The following is an 18,353-nucleotide window of genomic DNA, read 5'->3' on the forward strand; positions in this document are numbered from 1 at the left end:
ACACCAGATTTACGTGGTTCGGCAAATTTGCCTACGTCCACGGAGCTGCAGAGGATTTTATTAGCTTCAAGGAATTACACCGTCGTCTTCTCCTTTAATATTTAAATAAAAGAATTATCTCTCTCTAAATTCCTCAAAAGAGTTATCTCTCTCTAAATTTCTCTCTCCCTCTTTTCTTCTTTCCCCTCTCCCTTCCCAGCCCACGTGAAAAAAAAGAGAAGGAAAAAAACAGACTTTTGTTTTCTTGCCACCTGATGAAGGAAGAAAAAGGTAATTAGCTTTTCTGCCTTGGGAAAAGGAAAAAGTAATTAGCTTTTCTTCTTCACACTTCCGCCAAAAGAAGGAGAGCAGCTTCCTATTCCTCCTGCCAACCGAAGCCTTTTTAAAAAGCTTTCCGTTTGACCCATAAGGCAGGTATCGTGACGCGGGATCGCGTGGAGGAGCGCGGGAGAATATTTGCGGAGATCTTCACGCGGTCACACAGTTTAACGGAGAAGGAAAGAAGCGGGAGATTAGGCGTGCAACAAAGATTAAGGAAAGTTATTAAACTTAATTTTTGGTTTAATAACTTGCCTAAGTCGCAGTGGACAAGGCTCCACTTTCTCAACAATTCTGAATATCCTATGCTCAAGGGTAGTGTCAAAACTATTCCGGGCACGTTTCAAAAAAACTGGGGCTCTGACTGACCCACACGTGTAGAGATCAGGGATGTCTTTCGACACTAAACTCCCCAGTTTGAAATCTCAGGAAGATTCATTTTTGAGTTACGTGGTCGTAATTTAAAAATCTCTGGGAGGTTCATTTTTGAGTTACATGGTCGTAATTTAGTGATACACAACTTTCCATAACTTCCAGATCGGTCAAATCCTTCATACGACATCGCGGCGTAAAACTGAGATTTTGTCCCAGGGGCCATATCCGACCCTTAGACGACAATTTTCGCTCGATAAGGCACACCCTTGATGTTCATATAAATGTTGGAGAGCTCTTTTTCACTCCTAAATAGTCTCTAATAGTCTTAGAACCCATAAAATGCCATCCGTGCAAAGTTGCGCGCATGCAGGAAGCGAAAAAACTTAAGCCCCCTTGTGGCTTGGGCGCAAAAGCGCCCAAAATGGGCACCAAAACGCCCATAGTTCAAATTGGCGCCCATAAGGAAGGTTCCATTGCTTCCTCAGACACTTTTGCGCCCACCTCTCCGGCTTTGTTCTTTTAGCGGGTTTTTGCTTATGGGAGCTTGGGCGACATTGTTGGGCACTCCAACCCCCAACTTTTTGCATGAGTTCCTTTGCCAACCCAAACTGGCTCAAGTTCTACGCCACTGTAGGAGCATTTGTGTCTGATAAGAAAGTCTCGTACACTAAACGATCTCCGCTTTTGTGTCTGCTTCGACGTTTGAGCGCCCAACATTCAAAACACATTGTTTTTAACCCTACAGACGGTTTTTCTCCGCCTGCACTTCGCTGAATAAACCTCCATTTCACCCCATTGCCCGGTTCTCAACCCAAAAATGGGAGGAGGTGAAGGCTAAGGCATTACCATTTGAGGTAAGTAGCGTCAATCCCATGAGCAATGCTAAGGGGGGATGGTTAAGCAGAAAAAGTCAATTTTTGCAAGTTTGGTCTGAGAGAGTTGTAAGGGAGATTTTAATGGATTTTTGGAGAGATTCTTGAGAGATTTGAGAGGTCTTATTCTTGTTTCTTCTCCTAAATTCCTCTTTCACTTCTTCTCTTTCATTTTATTCTTCTTCTTCCTATATGTTTTCCCTTCCAATCATCATTTCGCCGGAAAATACAGAGGAAGAGAGAAAATTCTTATGTGTTGCCTCGCCAAAGTCTTTTTCTCTAGGTGAGCTTCCTCGTCTTTGGGAGAAGGATCTTCGTCGGAGCTCGAGACATTATCAAAATCTCCTCATTGAGGTGTGCTTCTTCGTACTTTGGAGAAGGACTTGAGCGGGCTTCTCTCCTACTGTTAGGAGAGCTTCATCCGGGATAGAAGCTTGGGACAGCTATCAACCACCGCGACGGTATAATCTCCTCGACCATTGCATTTTCTTTCCTAACTGGCCCTAAGACTAATTTTAGGTAGAATGTCGTGGGTTCGATTGCCCATGCTAAGCGAGTTGTCCGACCGACACCAGTCAACATGACCATACTCCTTTGATTGGCTGATGATTTTCTAGAGAGAGCCCTAGATTAGGAGGTACTTACGTAGCCAAATCCATTGCGAACTTGAGTGACTTCTCGTTGTAAGCCTTTAATCAAAATCCTAGAGGGTCAGAATCCTAATTTCCCATGGTTGTAGCGTTATTAGATCTTCTGTGGAGGGATCGAAACATCGTACTTGCAAAACGAAAAAAACTTTGTAGCTAGTCTATTTTGCAAGAGGCGGAGAATCGTTCCTCCGAGCAATAGAGAGAACAAAATCTCCTCTTCTAATCATTTGTATAGTTTGGGAAAAAAATTTATTCAAATAAGAAAATTATATGATGACATATAAATAGAAAAGCTGACGACTCCGAGTGCTTGAAAAAAAACCGAGAAAACAAAGGCAGGTCAAAATGACTCATTGCCCACTCTAAGCTTGTGAAGTTTAACTAGTAGTAACTTCTTATATGACATTGGTAAAACGGGCCATATAGTCACCAAAAAACTTTGGCTCGCATTATTAGATGCCTTGACATGTCCCAATAAACTTAAAAAGCTACTTTAAAGTGATTACAAAACTTTTCTTACTCAACTTTTCAAAAGAACCAATGATATATAATGGAAGGTGCATACGACACTCTACTTTGCAACATTTAAGTTTATTGTGAAAATCTACTAGCACAAGTCCTCTATTGCTAATGTTCGAGACATGACATTATTGAAGCTAGTTAGATGCTTAATGGGTTTGGTCAAACTCTTGGAGTGATCAAGCTCGAACATCTTAAACTTAATACTTCATCATATAAAGAAGAGTTGATCTTATTGTGGAAGGATGATAAACTATGACAGTGCTATTTTATGAGGCATTTTCTATGTAAGTTAATAATTGAAGAGGAATGGATAATAATAATAAATCATCTTCTTAAAGTTATCAGGGACACTTAAACTTGGGCCATAGGAATAAGTTTTTGAGATGGAGTTTCTAACATGAAAGATTTGGTTGGTATAAATGTAATAATAAAAGTTTAAATGTTAGATATGTAAATACATAAGAATCTAGTGGTACGTACGTAAATGCACATTTTTTTTCTGTGCAGTTGTAACTTATTGAATAATTTATTGATAAAAGCTTTTTTTTTAAAATCATACCGTTGTCAAAGCTATTTAGGCTTTGTTTGGGGCGCGGTTTAAGCGCCTGGCGGCACCCCCATTGCCGAAAACTGTTGTTTGGGGGCGCGGCAGAGAAACTTCGCGGCCACCGCAGGTGAGGTTTCCCAAAAAAGTGGACCGCGAGATCGAGCCCGCGGCCCTCGTTCCTCGTTCCGCGATTCCTTTTTCACCCAGTTGCCCCTTCGATCGATTGATCGTCGTTCGGGTTGTTAAGTGACTTGAAGCTCTGCTCCTTCCCCGCCTCTTCTCTTGCATTTATTCGTTGGTCGTCTTCTCTCGTTCATTCTTCTTCCCATATCTTCCCGTCGAAAGAAGCCCTGTCCATCGAACTCCTTCCTCTTCCATCCTCTCCTTCGAAGCTGCACAACCCGCTTCTTCCTTCTTCGACCGTAGCACTGTTCCTGGTTCTTCGTGCAGAGGAAGGTATAACGGAAGTCCCAACACAGCTTTTTTAACATTTTTAACCTAAGCTCGGACCGCTAGCAGCGTCTTCTTCTCCAAGCAGCATTACTAATGTGATGGTGTGGAATCTTGCACGTAATTATCCGTGCTTGCCTCAATCCACAAACCCAAAAGAGAAAGGGTACTTTTTTTAATTTTCTTACTTTCTTTTGCGAACGGTAGTTCCTTTTTGGGCCTTGATTCAAATTTAACAATTTTTTTCTTCAAAGTATAGAAAGTATAGAACATTCTGTTATTCGTTATTCTTATTAGCTTTAGCAGAACAACTGCAGTTGGAAGAACAAGCTAAGAGAGCTAGTTCACTAGAGCAAGGTTTTCTGGGTATCCATTCTAGCTCCCCCATGCTTTCCATGGACATCACCAAGGCACAGATTCTTATTCCGTTGCTGCTTGCCTAGCTCAACTACTATTAGATGGCTTGTTCTTTCCATTTCTCCTTTATGTAAGTTTCAATTTATATTAGCTTTTGTCTGCTATACATCAGCAATTTTTGAGGTATCAAATCGTCACTATTAATGAATCTATTGTTGATAGAAGTAATCACATTCAGAGACCAGCGACTAGCTTGCCTTCTATTATTTTACTTTTCAATTTTATTACAGGATTTTTATTTCGAGTTTTTTTTTTAATTTTTTGGTGAATGGATATTTAACAGATAGGAACATTGTTTCAGTTCTTGATGTTATTCACATCACTCATGCTGCAGTTGCTATAGTAAGAGTTTACTGCAATTGAACTTTGATTCTAATGTTTTGGACACTTATTTTCTCTTAGTTTTCACGTTTTTCTTTGCAAATTAATTAGCTGTACTGCACTTGAGTGAATTAAGCTGTTGAAAATTTCTGATCATCTGATCCAATCTATGTTCGACCAGTAAGTTGGCTTGCTGTCACTAAATTTGATGATGTTGGTTGTCTGTAATTTCTGGTTCATTTGGTGTGGAGAGATTCATCTGTCATTCTTTTGTGTGTTCATGAGTTTGCTAATTTGTTGCTTCTAGCCTTGGGCTGATAGCTCATCAGATGCTCTACCTTCTATGTTGGAGCTGTTTTGGTTAAAGCTTCATGCAGCTTTAATTGATTCCTTCTTATACCAATGCACTTATAGTTGATCTCCGAAATAACTATGGCAATTTCATACTCGTGTTGCACTTGAATATGAGATCATAGAATAGCAAGAGCTGTAGGCAGCGATGGACCAACTATCTCATGTCAGGAATCAAGCGTGGTAACTTCACAAAAGTTTTGATGTTATGATATGTAAATAAATAAGAACTGAGTTGTAAGCATGTAATTCTAACACTCAATATTGGATATTTACTTCTATAACACGGTGTCATAAATCTATGTATGATGTGTATTTCACTTTTCAAATGGAAATAATTGAGGGATTTTTGATTTGATGTTAAAAAGTCAAGTGGTATGCACATAAATACGAGTGTTTAGGTGTTAGATATGACACAAGAATTGTACTGTATCTAAATGTCCCACATATATAAGCCATGATGGTGAATCTAGCATATTTTATTTGATGTTAAATATTTAATTGGTGTGCTTATACATTTTAATGTTTTGATGTTATATATGTAGAAAGAATTGTGTGATATGTATCTAAATGTCACATATATATAAGCCTTGATTAAGAAATCTGGTATTTTTGATTTAATGTTGAAAATTTAAGGGCTATGCATGTAATTAGAATGTTTTGGTTTTATATATGTAAATACATAAGAATTGTGTCAAATGTTTGTAAGAGTCCCTTATATGCAAGCCATGACGGTGAAATCCATCATCAAAGGCAATCACTTCGGGTCTTTTAGAGGTCTACTCTTCTCAAGCAGTGGGGTTACAACAGTCTGGACAAGTCATGTGCTGAGGTGGTCGCATCTTCCCTGTTGGATATATTCTTTTCGATTAAAATGGAGTTTAGTCATTAGATGTGTAATACATAAGAATTGATTGGTATGTATGTAAACACCTAAATCGCTGTGTGTGTGTGTTGTTATTAGATGTGTAAACACCTAAATTTTATTTTTTTGTATTTCTACCGTCCATATTGGCGTCAATAATAATTCTATTAGTTGAAATGTATGCATTTTGAGGCTTATAATATTAAATTCTTCTTGTAACTGAACAACATTTATATGTTCAATGGCAATTAATCTTCGAAAGGTCATATTTTCCCAAATTATTTGGAGGAGGGGATTGCATTTAGTGTTGATTTCTGGATTTTAATGCTTTTTTTATATTTTTATGTTCTTAATTATTTGATATAAATATAAATTTTCTTAATTATTAAAACTACTTAATTATTTATTAATATAAATTTATTACTTAAGAAATAACTTGTTTAATATAAAAGTTATTTTATATTTTATTTTAAACAGTTTTACTGAAGAGCGGCAGAATGATCATTTTTCCATAAATAATTGCCCGAAAACTGATTTCACATAGCTCTACCAAACAAACAACCAACTTCCTAGCAGTTGAAAAATTTAAAAGCTGTAGCTGCGGAAGACGAGCTGCGAAAAAGCAGGATTTTCAAAACGCATGGGCTGTGTTTTTAAAACGCCACGGCACCAATCGCTTATCCTGATAATTTCTCCTTCTGCATGTTAACCCCTTGCGCATTCCGGCGGCCAACCGAATAGCTAGCTATACCCCCACTGCTAAAAGGGCAGAGAGGCCGGAGTAACTCCCCGGCGATTTTCTCCGACGCTAGGGCTATTCATGTCGCGCAGTACGGACCGGTTCGTGAAGGCTGTGCAGCAAAAGCTGGACGTCTACTCGAAGATCTTCGTTGCTCGCTATGGCCAGCAGGTGATAGGCCTCCTCGAGCTTCCTATCAAAGTCGTGCTCTCTCCCTTCACTCTGGCCTTCGACATCGCCGGTTCTGCTCCCCGAGGCTTCGGTATACCCGAGCTCGCATCCCACCTCTCCTTCACCGCTATCTTCGTAAGTCTCCTCATTTCACCTTCCTTTGCTCCTTTCCACCCAAAACCCTATCGTTCCGATGGCATTTTTGATGGTGTTATGGTTCTTTTGGATTGCAACTGTTTGTTTTTTGAATTGGTTGTAGGCGGTTGCGACGCTTGGTACATATGACATTGCGTTGGAGTTGGGAAAGAAAGTGCTGTGCCAGAGGTTGATTATTTCTCTCCATACTTCGATGTTCTGTCTCATTAGAGCTAATTTTATCATTAAAATGTAATTCCCAACTGAATTGGTGTCTGGTTGGCGCATAGTATGCATACGAATCCAAAATCCCACCCCTCCTCCACTCGTTTTTTGTTTTGATATAGTATTTGACTCAGTTAAATCACACTGTTCTAGAAATTCTCACTGTAATCACCCATTATTCAACAGTTTTTAAGTTTGTGATGCATGCTACTCATATGGTCAAAATTTGTTAATCATGTTATGGTTCTGTATGGCATCAACCCAATTCCAAAGCTAATGACATACCATTACAAGATGGAAGATTTATAATCTATTTATGCTAAGAGAAATTTATCTTCATGTTGGACCCTTAATTTGTTATCTGTTAGGGAGTATGGCCAAAAGGTGATCAAAATTTTACATGATACATCAATGGCCAACATTTCTCTTCAAGCAAAAGTTCAAACACTTAAAAGAGGGACATATTTTTCAACTAGCCATTGCAGAACTAAACCAAATACTCTTTTGTGTCTTAACATTATCTGTTAAATTTGCTTCACTGATTGTAGTTTTATGCAATCTATTTTTTGCACTGAAATAATTGGAACCATGTTTGTTTTTTTATAATGATTTCTTCAGCTGCTTGTATGACAAATTGACTCATTGTTATGCGATGAAATGAAGACTCGTCTTCTCTACAGTTATGAGCATCCAATAATGAAATTTTACAGTAATTTCATGGTTTCCATAATTATCTTTCTTTCTTTCTCATTTCTTATAGGAATTGTCACACATGCAATGGCTGGCAAGCCTTACGGTGTACAATGTGCAAGGGTACAGGAAAAGTACCCTATCAAGTGAGGAATTACAAGTTAAAGAGGTAACATTAGTCCTCTCCTTTTTTCGGTTGTGAAATTAGAAGTTATCTAACTTTAGTGATTAGTTCTTACATGCCTATAAGTAGAAATTTATTCAGTAAACTTTTGAGCTTGTTGCTTTTGCTCAATTAGACAGGTAATTAATTTTTGAGGCATTTACATACATACCACCCAATTCTTATGATTTACTTATTTAACCCATCAAATTTACTTTTTTACATTTATATCACCCAAATCGTTCACATCACATAAAAAAATATCACTATTTTAACTTTTAAGAAGTAAAATACACCTTTTCTTGCATGCGTAAGGTGGCATATATGTAAAAATGGAAGTTAGGATGTTAGATATGTAAATACATAGGAATTAAGTGGTATGTATGTAAATCTTTTGTAATTTTTTATTTTAATTTGGAGTGATGAGTTTAAAGTTCTTAATTGATGGAGCTTTCAACGAATTTTTCCCACTGATTCACCTAAATTTTGTTGGCACAGTTTTGGCGTTGGAGTGATGGCTTATTTTATGTAGTAGTTGCGCAGAGTGAGTTTTTCTAGGGTCAGTAGATAATAATATAATCATATTTCACAATTTTTCTCACAAATATGAATGTAGATGTAATTGAAATGGACCCTGGTCTCTTTATGGTAGACTATCTGTGCTGTTGAAGATAAATCATCCTCTGTGCAGTTGCAAAACTGATCTACGCTTTTTCTTAGATATGCTTCAATTATAGTAATAAGGATTGCAATTTTACAATTTTTCTTTTGCAAATGAGCACTTTTTGCTTATATTTGCACTCTTTTTTAGCAAATATCACTAGCGGTCGGATGACAGGCTGCCTTGTTGTGCCTTTTTATTTTATTAGAATTCTTCCTCTCTTAAAGCCATCTATTATACTGAAATGTTGGCTCACTTTTTTGATATATTCTGTTATAGTGGAGAGAGGGCAACAGCTGAATGTATTGCCGAAGCTGTTGCAGAGAACCGAGCTGAGCTGTTGCATCTTCCTTCTTCCATTGATTTTTCATCACCATTACCTACTAAGGATTGTTCAAGCTGTTCTGGAACGGTAAGTTAAAGATTTGTTTATTGAAGTTTGATAGATGATTAACTCCTACATTCATTATATTCTTAAAGGGAAATTTACATTCATACCCCCCATTTCTTATGTATTTACATGTCTGACACCTATACTTAACTTTTTTACTTTTATACGACCCAAATCATTCATATCACATCAAAATACCACTATATTTTACTTTTAAAAGTGAAATACATCTTTTCATGCATAGGTAAGGAGGCGTATATGTAAAAATTGAAATTTAGTTGTTAGATATGTAAAAACATAGGAATTATGTGATATGTATGTAAGGGTCTGTTTGGGGCAGCTTATAAGTGCGGGCGGCATTTTCAAAACGCCGCCTCGCTGTTTAAAAACACGTTTCGGCAACTTATCCGAAAATGCGGTTAGGCCCCGCGGGCCGCGTTTCACGATAAACTGTTTATCTGGATAAGCACAAGCTGCCCAAACACAGCCTAAATCTTCCATTTTTAAAATGCATTCACAGGTATTTTTGTCTGATACAGTTTCATTCTGTTTGGTAGTTAATTAACTCCTACATTCATCATATTTTTATAGTGCTTATATAGTGGCGTTATATAAATTTGTTTAATTAACTTAAAACTGATGTTTTGATTATCACAACAGACAATAGGAGTGGAAAAGAAACAACATGTTAGTGTTCTCAAAATATGTAGCTGTCATTTATATTTGTTGTAATGCCAATTTTAAATCCAGAAATTAATTTTGGAATATAATGGGACGTTTTTCTGCTGAACTAACAGTGAATGAATACTGATGTTAGCATATGCAGGTATAATCTTCTAAGATGGTTAGACCATGTTCAACAGGGGCAACTTGGTTTCATTTATGAGTATTAACTAAACATTGTTAAAATACTATATTATGTTCATATGAACTATTTAGTTCCGCGTAAATTAAATGCAGTATAATTACTTATTCCTGTTCAGTTTCAAATCTCTAATGTTTTGTTTGCTATTATTTTTAAATGATGCAAATATGGAATGCATTTCTTCCCTGTACGAACAAATTGTTTGCATTAATGTGATTTTATTTATTTTATATGTTAGTTTTTTTTTTGGTTTAATAAGTATTTTTTTTTTTATGTAAAAAATGCCTATATTGTTGGGTTTTTATTACCTTAACATGTTTAATGTATTGCTACAAGTTGTTTCATATGATTTTAATTGCCCATTCGTTCTTTATTTATAATCATGAAATAATTCATTCATGTAAGGTTGGTCTTGACTATAACATTATGATTTGCCTCATAATATCAATTCGTTTTTCTTGTTAAAGAGTAATTTGTTTGTTTACTTGGAGCAAATTCATTTCTTTTAATGGCTTTGCTTGCTTACCGTAATATTATTTGGACTTGATTTAATTTGACACAATTTGCAGGGTGTTATGGGTTGCCCAGATTGTATGAATCATTTTCCACTCAGGATTTCTGCAGATGATGTGAGTTCTACTCGCTTAATTTATGGGATATTAAAGCTTTGTGGTGAAATTGACAGATCTATTCTTTTTCTAAAATTTCATTTAAATTCTTCCGTGTTTTGTGGTAAAAGTATTTCTAGTAGCATGCTAACAGCTTAAAACTAAGCTTGTAACTGTCATTTTTTTTGGTAAACAATTTTTTTTCTGAGAAGTGGGTATTTCACACTTTCTTTAGAAAGTTTGGGCCATAAATTCACACCTAATTTTTATCACCCAATTAGGAAAGAAATTTTGCTGTACAATATATTCTAACCAAGTATTAAAAATATATATAGTCTTACAAGAGTTATTGATGGCTAAGTTACTTGAGGAATATTCTCTTTTAAACCCCTGATTAGATAAACCCTCCATAAGGAGATTTAGAATGTGACATATATGAATTAAGCATTGTAATTAGCTTGTAAATTTTATTTTGAAATCTAAAACAGCTTGTCTTATTTTGTTAAAAAAAATTGATATCTATTTTTTTACATTTTTTTTTTCTGTCTCATATCATTTATAGGAAATGCCGTCAAGAATTGTTTTTATCAGGTGTATTTATTTCTTGATAAGAGAATTAATGGATAAATCTCAAACACTCGTGTACATTACTATAAATTGAAAGTGATATTAAAAATATCTTCTCAAACACCACTCAAGCCCATCCATCACTATTCTATTGTTCCTATGCACCTTTCTTGCTACTTTCTCTTCTAGTCCATTCTTGATTCTGTCTTTAATGGAGTCTTTAGTTGATTAAGATTTTTTTTTTTCTGTGGATTACACATGAACGTAGTTATTTTTGGCTGTTTGTTCTTTGGACTAATCCATTTCTTTAATTAGTATTGGACGATGATGCAATTTTAGTTCCACTTGGTTAGTGTTGGTATTTGCTATCTTGATGGAATTTTAATCTTATTGTGCAGGTATTGCTGTGTTTTTTCTCTACTATGTTTTTGCATGCATTGTTATATTTCTTTTGTTACATTAGAGCCTTATAAGAGCTTGTTTTTTTTTATTTATCCTTATTACTCTTTTCTGTGGGTTATATGTGATGATATGATGGGTGTTTACATGTGTCTCTTTCCATCACAAATGTGAGTCAGGGATAGAATTATGTTGAATTTTAAGCTTATTAGGAATTTTATTTGGTTGATCTCATGCTAACCGCATCTAGGGATGAGGAGTAAAAAATAGATAGTCCAAGTCATGTAATTAATAATTATGATTCAGTAAATTTTTTATTCTAGTTTCAATTTTGTGTTTGCAAGTTGTTTGTGTGATTTTCTTCGGAGTGGAATACAAATGTTAAGTACTCAATCCTGGGGAGGTTTTCTTCTTGTGCTAGTTTGAAGTCTAGTTTTCCTTCAGTGAATTTTGTCTTTGACATGGTTTCTTCTACAAATCTTATTATTGGTATGCTAAGATTTCTGATTTTGTTCAAATTTGATTCAAATAAGATTCTAATTGTATAATCAAATTATAATTGCTCTTTGATTTTATATCATCTTAATTTAATGTTGATTTTTTAAGATTTATTCAATCATTTTTTTATCATTTAAGTTCCAATTCTTACATGTTCTTGCCCTAAAGAGTTTTTTTTTTTTGCATATTTGGATATTGAATCTGCAAATCTTTATTTCTTTTGTGTTCTACATTCATTACGCTTTCCTAATTGTATTAGAAAAATTAAAACCTAAATAACTTATCTCACTTTTTTATTGGATGCCTTTAATTTACTCAACATTAGTAAATGTCCCGGCAGGCCAAAAGCTTTTCCATATTGATGCCTAGAGGATTACATGTAGTGGGGTCATTAACACCTTTTACTACTTTATCGTTTTGTCATTTCCATTTTACTCTTCAATACTGCAATAACACTGCTAGCATGTATTCTTAACGGTTGTCAAACCTGCACTATGGCCTTTCCTTAAGCTCCCACCATTTTATGCTTTGCTATCCTCCTTTAATTTGAATAACAACTACTTGCCATTTATAAATAACTTGTTATTCTGTGTCCACACATGGCAATAGTGCATAATCACGTGTGTTATGATGCATGGCATAACTTGGTGCACTCATGGCACTTTTTGCATGGCATGGCGCCTGGGAAAAAATGGTGCATTCTATTTTTGCTACCATGCCTTATGGCACGTGATGTATTGCTCTTATGGCACATGCTATTTTGATTAGGGTTTGAAATGTGTACATATATATATATATATATATTTTTAATTTATGCAGTCAATTTGGATATGCACGAGAGCTTTAGGCTTTCCTCTCTATCTTGATCTTAATGCTTTACCATTTAGCTTGTTGTGGCATGTTGACCTCATTTTGAGGTCATTACTTTTTTCCTTAGGATGTAGTTCTAGGGGTTCCTATTGACTATCTTAGAAAACTAGAACTAAAACTCACCCTTTTTAGAAATTTCAGCCACCTCCTATTTCTCTTGTGATGTCTCGCATTGATGATCTCCAAACCACGTCTTATGGTCGAGTGGTAAAGGACTATCATGTGGAGACTCAAGGAAAAGTTCTCAATAAGACCTCAAGCCTTAAGAAAACCTCTTCAGGACTTTATCACCACACACACACACATAAAATGCTCAAAATTCACTAAATTGCACAAGATGAGACTTAAATTGAGCCTAAAAGATAGGTGAAAATGCAAACTTCTCCGAACAACCTCCGACAATAAACTAGGTCGCGCCAACGCGTCCGGAACACAAATTTTAGCTAGGAAAGACACATATTGTCATAATTTCACACACGAGTAAATTGCACGCAAATCGATGAATTCATCAAAAAGACCTTCAGCGGTGAAACAGACCGCGCCAATGCGTCCGAAACGTCAAAATTACCTAAAAATGACATTTAATTTTTTACAATGTGACACACGAATGAAAATGCATAAATCAAAATTTATTTTTAAAATATTAAATACTTTTATATTTATATCATTATTTATTTAAAGTTTTTTTTTATCTTAAACCCTAAACCTTCTACTCGCACATTTAACCCATCCCGTGGCTCGATCAGTCGCTTTGCTCTTCTCACTCCTTGGCTCGTCCCTCTCGCGTGCCCTAGGTTCCATGGCTGATCCACGCGGCGAGCTCTCCCCCCCTCTCGACTCTTCCCCTTCTTCACGTGGCCGCTCGACCTTTCGGCTCTCCAATTGCAAGGGCCGAGCTGGCCGACTCCTTATGTCTGACACATAAACACTCATATGTAGTCTTTTGCTATAGATGAAATCATCAAGCAAGGTCACAAGTATGTCAATTTTGTTTTGGGGCTTAGGGTGATAATGACAAAAACATGCCGATGGTAGAGCAAAATGATATGTTATCCTACAACATCAAGACTCAATTCTGGGACCTGATGAACTGTAGGATGAAAGTATTATTCACCGACACAAGACTAGCGGGGGACCCCAAGACTAGCGGGGGACCCGGACTAGCGGGGGACCCGTACTTTCTTAGGTTATTGGCGGTCTTACACCCGATGACGTGATCGACTCGTGAACAACTATTATTTTTTCAAAATTGATAAAACAAGTTGATAAGAACAGATACAATATATAGTTTTTAGTACAAAATTAATATAATTTTCTTTTTATATGCCTGAAATCCATGTGCATGCTAAAATATAAAATTTGAAATTGTCATAACTTGCTTGTCCACTTGTTGATTACCGATACCGGGCTAATGAGTACCCTCCTAAGTTAGGTTCAGTAGAACACCATTCTAGTTGAGTGGCGGGCTTTATACATCCGGGTGACTGATAATAGCCTTCGACGTCCCTCGAGTACAAATATATATTATTTGAGCCTAGCCCCAACTCGAGTGCTTATGGTCCCCTCTTTTCGGATTTTTCGTATGTTTTATTGTAATTTTTGGAGAAAGCATTCGTGGTCATTTTTTCGGGATAGTCCCGAGATTTTGATAATTTTCTTGGAATTGTCGTTTGTCAATTTTCCCGAGTTTTCTGTCGTGAGTCATTTGTCGATTTTTACCGAATTTTCCGTCATGGGTCATTTGTCGATTTTCACGAGTCTTCCAAACAATGTTTCTTTTGTTTATACAGTGCACACTAGCTCGCTTAAAGGAGTAGCAGATCTCCCGAATATACAGGTTTAATTTACATTGTAGCATTTTTTTTTATAGCACACTGTATTGCTCTTTCTTTTACTATACATTCTATTGCTTTTTCCTTTTTATACTGCATGCTTTATCATTTTGTTACACACTATGCTTTAGTGTAGGAAAACCAAATGATTGCATGTACCCTTTAAAACTATAAATCAAACCCGAAGGTGCTACGAAAGGGAGTTTGGAGCAAACACCGTGGGCAGCATGACAAGGACATACGGAGGAACCACTTCAAGATGGATTTGCGACATCAAAACAAATTCATATCACTAATCACTTTCCTTAGATTAAACAACTCATAGAATTTCAACCCATAGAATTTCGAGGTGGTTTGACTATCTCAGCGTAAACCCTCACGTATCACTTTTAGGCTTTTGCATAATCTTGATGTTCAATTATAAGTCCTAACACTTTAGGATTCTGAGGTTATTGTACGGTACAGTGTAAATCCTCCTATCTTTTTAGGCTATTTGCACGATCAGATATTGTGCGAACATAAGTCCTAAATTCTAAATAAATTGCAGTATTAAACATTAAACAACATCATTTCAAATATATAAGGCCAAACAATAGGATAGTTGGGAGGTCACCGGGATTTTTCCTGGATCTGTGATATCTCCTACTTTTCATTCCTTTGGATTCCTTAAAATAACTGTTCTTGTTTGAGCCACTCCCATTTGATTTTCTCATGTTCAATCGTGGAAATTTAAACTTTGAAATCTTAAAGACAAAACCACTGATCTTAATCGAGAGTTTTCTTAAGTAATTTGGTCATTTAGGATGTAATTAACTATAGGGGTTTGCCTCTATAGAGAACTTGAAACTCATGTAAAATAAACCCTATCTAATCTTTAAATTAGGTAGTGGAACTTGTTGGCCTCATATAAAATATTTTACAGACCAAACAGATGTCACAAATTCTTTAATTTAGGTGATCGAGCCTGCTACAAGTGATATGTTTATTCTTCGGGATAAGTGTATTACTTGTGGTATCGCGCTCAGTCATCCAAACTATCCAAAATGTGAGACTCGTTTTGTCTCATCTATTTCAAAATTAAAATATTACTTTCAAAAATCAAAATCACATATTTATTTTTAAACTATTTCATATCTACAGAATTATCTCTTCTTTTTCAAAACGAGAAAATTAAAACGGCCGACATGGCCTCCCTCTCTCATTCTCGACTCTTCATCTCGTCAATCTCGCACAATAACTTTTGTGCTCTTGCATTGATACTTAGCTCGTTGATCTCGTGTCTCAAATAGCGCCAAAATGCATTTAGGGTTTAAGATCTTATTATTACTTCGCTTCGACACCTTGAACCATTCGGTAAGGGCTTTGATGCTTTGGAGATTTATGGAAGCAACCATAATTTTTTTAATTTATATTAATTTTAGCTTCTCTCTTTGGTGCTATTAGTGTGGTTTGATTGAATGATTTCACTAATTTACTTGAAAAAACATATGAGTTTATTTTTCTCTCTTCTCTTTGTTCTTAAAATAATGGCCAAGAAAATTTTTATTATTTTATCTAAATTAGGATTAAGCACTACATGAACCATTTGTCATCAAATTTTCTAATGACTTTGAGGTGTTAAAACAATAGAAGTTTTAAATGATTACAGTAGTAGTAATACTATTTAATGCTAAACATGTGCTTACTAAAATTTCTAAAAATTTTGAGGCGTGGCTTCCAAAAATTTTACTAAACTTTTTCTTGTTTTGTTATCAATTTCGTCAAGGGGTTGAGATTTTGAGCACTAATACCTAAGTATAATTGTGGTTGTTTTAATTATTATAATTTTTTATCTTTCAATCTAGTAGCCTGTAATATTTAGCTAAATTTTTATCCATTATTTTTAATACTTTTACATTATAATTAAAATAGCCATTGTCACACCATTCCCCATGCGCTATGGCTCCACGGGGACATTTGCATTATTGTGCACTATTCAACATTGTCAAATATATTTGTGCAAATTATGTGATATGCTTCAATGTGAAGATTTTTGAGAAAGGGTAGAACTCCTTGCTACTCTTTTTAAGGTTGGGAACAAACTTCACCCTGCCTATTTGCCAGTAGTTGTATGCTGCAATCAGCTTTCCTATACTAATAGCCATGTTTCATGCAATAATATCTCTTTAACATAATGTGATAATTAGTTAAAAAGGCAATAATCAAATTTATATAGCAATAACTAGTTATAATACACTGTTAACCATAAATTATCAGTTATAATAATGATAACTCGTTATTTATTTCATCACTAACTAATCTTCAAATAGATAATTGGTTACTGAATTATAGCTAGTTGTCATACAACATCATTTATCTTAAACTATGACATGTTAAGAAGTGACAATATTAATACTTATTGAAAACATTAAAATGTCAATAACTGATTTGATGGTACTTCTATAACGAGCGGTCTTTGCATGTAGATATATAGATAAATAGAGAGAGAGAGACTAATGAATAATCCTATTTTTTATGGACCTCACATGGCTTCCCCTAACTTTTGTAATTATAATACATTAAATCTTTATATCCGAGTTTTTTTTCAAATTGCAATTCTTAAGTTTACTTTTTGTTGGTATTTTTAGATTATGGAACCACCATGGAAAGCTTACAATGTCATGAGAAAGATGGACTATCCCTATGAGGCAAGTTCTACTTTCACTAAATGTTTCTTTATTCCTACAACGTTTATTGAAGCCAGCAGGATTTGTTTGTGGATACAGCCATTGGAAATTGCTTGGTTGAATGTAGCTTCATTATTGTACCAGTGACATGGTATTTTCCTTTTTATGCCATTTTATGCCATTTTTGGAAAGTTGGCGTGACTTTGTGCTTCAACAATACAGATTTAGGCTAGCACTCGTTTTGCATGGCAACTCAGTTCACATCATGGAGCCTAATTTGACAAAATTGTTAACAAAACCTGGCATTCGCTTTTACTTTTGTTTTTAAAACACTAACGGACCAGCCGGTCTGACTTCTTCAACTTTGAACTAGTCAGCTGGTCAATTTGGTCTAGGTTCAAAATCACTTACGCTCAAAACAGGTGAACCAGGCCTGCTTTTGTTGAACCGAGTGATGCTCATTTTTATGAATTTTTGGCTTTTTGATTTTGATTGGATGATTAAAAATAAAAGATTTAAACTAAATATAGAAAAAAATATTAAAAAAGCTTATCTCAGAATTTTTATTTAGAATTATATTCAGTATATTCGAGAGTGAAGTGCCATAAATTAGATTATATTTTATATTGAAGTTGTGATTATCAAGTCATTTAAATTACATTAAAATAATTTTAATGTTTATTATATCATCCGGTTCAACCGTTAAATCTTGAACCTCTTATTCTAGTTCAATGTTTGGTCCAATTTTCACAACCGTATTAAAAAAAAAACTTCTTTAGGAATTGCCTTTATTATGGAACCTTGAAATTGAAGGGGTTTTCTTCACTCAAAAATTTTTTATGGCAGTTTGAATTTCATTTTAGAACACTTTTTGCTTTACCTTCGAACTCTTGCATTTTTAACATTTTTGATAAGAGATGTTTTTCCTTCTTGTAACAGCATATTGTTCATAGCATGAAGGACCCAAAGATTGCTGCTTTTTGGTTGTTTACCTTGCCTCAAGTTATTGGTGGGTGCACCTATGATGATGAAATCAAACAAAAGATTTGGTGGGCATACAAGGTTGGCCTTTATTTATTCATTTTCTATTCTCTATTCCTCAGTGATATTGTTAAGAATTGGGTGCTTATTACAAATTTCATGCTCATTCCTCTCTGTTTAAGATGTTCAACCATTTCTTCCGGT

At 35.3% G+C, this 18,353-nt stretch overlaps 1 protein-coding gene and 1 long non-coding RNA gene across 2 annotated transcripts in view; both read left to right on the plus strand.

The window, feature by feature from the left end:
• Window positions 1-3,355: 3,355 nt before the first annotated feature.
• LOC110029760 lies at window positions 3,356-6,243 on the plus strand. Its single transcript, XR_002294574.1, has 3 exons — window positions 3,356-3,900; window positions 4,041-4,221; window positions 6,166-6,243. It is a non-coding gene; the product is annotated as an uncharacterized LOC110029760 (long non-coding RNA).
• An 18-nt stretch (window positions 6,244-6,261) lies between these two features.
• Window positions 6,262-18,353, plus strand: part of LOC110029759 — a 28,679-nt gene continuing 16,587 nt past the window's right edge. The window contains exons 1-7 of the mRNA XM_020732189.1: window positions 6,262-6,733; window positions 6,858-6,922; window positions 7,719-7,817; window positions 8,752-8,884; window positions 10,298-10,357; window positions 17,130-17,189; window positions 18,108-18,230. Coding sequence (XP_020587848.1) covers window positions 6,509-6,733; window positions 6,858-6,922; window positions 7,719-7,817; window positions 8,752-8,884; window positions 10,298-10,357; window positions 17,130-17,189; window positions 18,108-18,230 — 765 coding nt within the window. The 5' untranslated portion in view covers window positions 6,262-6,508. The remainder of the gene's footprint in view (window positions 6,734-6,857; window positions 6,923-7,718; window positions 7,818-8,751; window positions 8,885-10,297; window positions 10,358-17,129; window positions 17,190-18,107; window positions 18,231-18,353) is intronic.

Source organism: Phalaenopsis equestris, unplaced genomic scaffold, assembly GCF_001263595.1.
Source record: "Phalaenopsis equestris unplaced genomic scaffold, ASM126359v1 Scaffold000600, whole genome shotgun sequence".
NCBI classification, from domain to species: Eukaryota; Viridiplantae; Streptophyta; class Magnoliopsida; order Asparagales; family Orchidaceae; genus Phalaenopsis; species Phalaenopsis equestris.